General features: G+C 43.3%; 1 protein-coding gene across 1 annotated transcript in view; it reads left to right on the forward strand.

Annotated features, from left to right (window-relative positions):
* Positions 1-2,439, forward strand: part of T265_06343 (hypothetical protein) — a gene marked incomplete at both ends in the record, with an annotated part of 118,735 nt that overhangs the window by 16,353 nt on the left and 99,943 nt on the right. The window contains one exon of the mRNA XM_009171576.1: positions 2,392-2,432. Coding sequence (XP_009169840.1) covers positions 2,392-2,432 — 41 coding nt within the window. The remainder of the gene's footprint in view (positions 1-2,391; positions 2,433-2,439) is intronic.

The following is a 2,439-nucleotide window of genomic DNA, read 5'->3' on the forward strand; positions in this document are numbered from 1 at the left end:
GGGACAATTTTTTGGAGAAACAAAAAGCGTAGGCATCGATCAGGTCTCATTTGATGTGAGCTCACTATTCACATCTGTAGACCTCGATTCGGCCAAGACAACTGTGGCCGAACTATCGGACAACAACTGGATCACTGGAGAAGAAAGATCTCTGCAGATCACTCGACTTATGCCTGATCACACATTTCGAGTTCAACGGAGAATATTATGAATAACCACAAACGAGGGACACCAATAGGATCGCCAATATCAGGATTCATTGCAGAAACCGCAATCCAAAAATTGGAACAACTTGTGTTGCCTGATAGAAACCCCAAAATATGTATCCGTTACGTAGACCACACAGTTGTGATCATCAAAAGAAGCGAACTGCAACGAGTAAGCCAACTACTAAATAACGTTTTCGACGGCATCGAATTCACAACCGAAGAAGAAAACAACGAAAAACTGGCGTTTCTGGACGTCCTCATCACTAGATTGCCTAACGGACAGCTAAAATTTGAGGTCTACAGAAAGGTGACACATACGGACCGAATCCTCAGCTACCACAGCAACCATCCAAATTGCCACAAACGAAGCTGCATTCGGACACTTTCCAAGCGGATCGAGACACACTGCAGCGCAACAGAATCCAAGATCAAAGAAGAAAAATGCCTATACAAATTGTTTCAGAAAAATGGATACCCGAGGAACTTCATCTCGAGACCATTCAGGAACCCATGTACGATTGATGCAAGAGCACAAAATGCAAGCGAACGAGTTACACTCCTATAGATCAAGAACACCGCTGAAATGATGGCTAGGCTCTTACGACAGCACAATACAACGGTCGCTTACAAGCCTGTGAGGACATTTTCAAGACCAAAAGGGAAATTAGATCCAATGACGAAGAACAGGATCTAATGCAAGGACTGTGACAAAAGGTATATAGGATGAACAGGATGAAAGCTCTCCACCAGAATACATGAACACAAGCCCGGCACTAAAAGACACGATCAATTCTCCTTCATCTCCTTATCTCAACTATGGCTTTTACGTCCTCTTTAGTTGAGAGTGAAGCTGGAAAGATCGGTGCTTTAGGCTTCCTCGTCAGTCTGGTGAGGGACTTGGGTTTCTTGCTGGAAGTCATGGTCAAACAAACTGCATTTCAGTTCTCTTAGCCTTCTGTTGAACTTAGATTTGTGGAATTGATGGTGCATTGTGTAAGTACCCGGAGTTTTGCTGTCCGATGGCACAGCGGTGTTGGGTATAGCGGTATTTCAGTAATTTGGGCCGGCCAAAAACTGCGCCGGGAGCTGGTAGGCTGCAATGGGTGTGTGGATGGTCGAACTGCCTTGGATACTGAGGAGCCTATAGTCCTTCAGAAGTGGCCTGGTCAGCGGATTGTTATTGAGCCAAAGGGGTATCTTAGCTCCCGACTCAAGTTGGCCATTTGATCTTTCCATTCGTTCAGCCTTAAATCCTAGTGGATTACAGTCTACAATAAGCCTTCTGACATCTTCCAACTCTGCATGTCTCGCAGATCCATGTTTCAGTTAGGTCTTCTTTGTGGTCCCAGAAGTCGATGGTGCTGAGTTTCTGCGTAGGTACCCTGGAACCGGTTGAAGAAGTCTGGATGATAGATGCTATCGTGGAGATCATCAGTCTGGTTGCAAACCGTTCAGCACCAGGCGAACTACATCAGAACGTGGAAAATTGGTTACCTATGCTTACCTTAACAAATGTTTTTGTTCATAACAACTCCTAAACCAGATCATTGAACAAAAACCTAAAAGAGCGGAAATTCGTCCTACCACTCACAAGGATGAAAGATGTCATCATAAAGATCATCAGCTTGGTTGCGAACCTTTCATCACCAGGCGAAACTACATCATCAGAACGTAGAAAATTGGTTACCTATGCATACCTCGGCAAATGTTTTTGTTCATAACAACTCCTAAACTATCAGCTTTTGTACACCAATGCTGCCTAGATACAGGTTGAACAATTCCCCGGGGTTGATTCCAAAGCGAACATGATAGTTCATTTTATTCCCGTGACATTTCCAAGTAACAATAATCACATTGGTAACAAACAATCTTTGTTTTCAAGTAGTTTTGTTTTCAGTAATTCGTTGATTCATTATTCATTTCAAGGGGACTTCGATACAAGGGTTTTAAAGCTGGTCTATTTGCGTCGCTTATCAAAGTGCCACATTCTACCTCAGTCTAGTAACTTTATCTAACATGTCCGACTCAGAGTTGCTTGTTCTATAAAGAGTTTGATCTATGGATGGCAATAAAACCTAAGAATAGGGTTTCGAGGGATTGCCTCTCTTTTTCGAAGTGTTCTACAAAGGCACTTGCCTCAGTTGAAGAGTTCTTTGTGTTTTCGTCCATTTTGGCGTTGCAGGACAAAGTGTCTCCAATCTCCTCGAAGAGAATGCAACCTTGGTAAGTC

This window comes from Opisthorchis viverrini (genome assembly GCF_000715545.1).
Source record: "Opisthorchis viverrini unplaced genomic scaffold opera_v5_125, whole genome shotgun sequence".
Lineage (NCBI taxonomy): Eukaryota > Metazoa > Platyhelminthes > Trematoda > Opisthorchiida > Opisthorchiidae > Opisthorchis > Opisthorchis viverrini.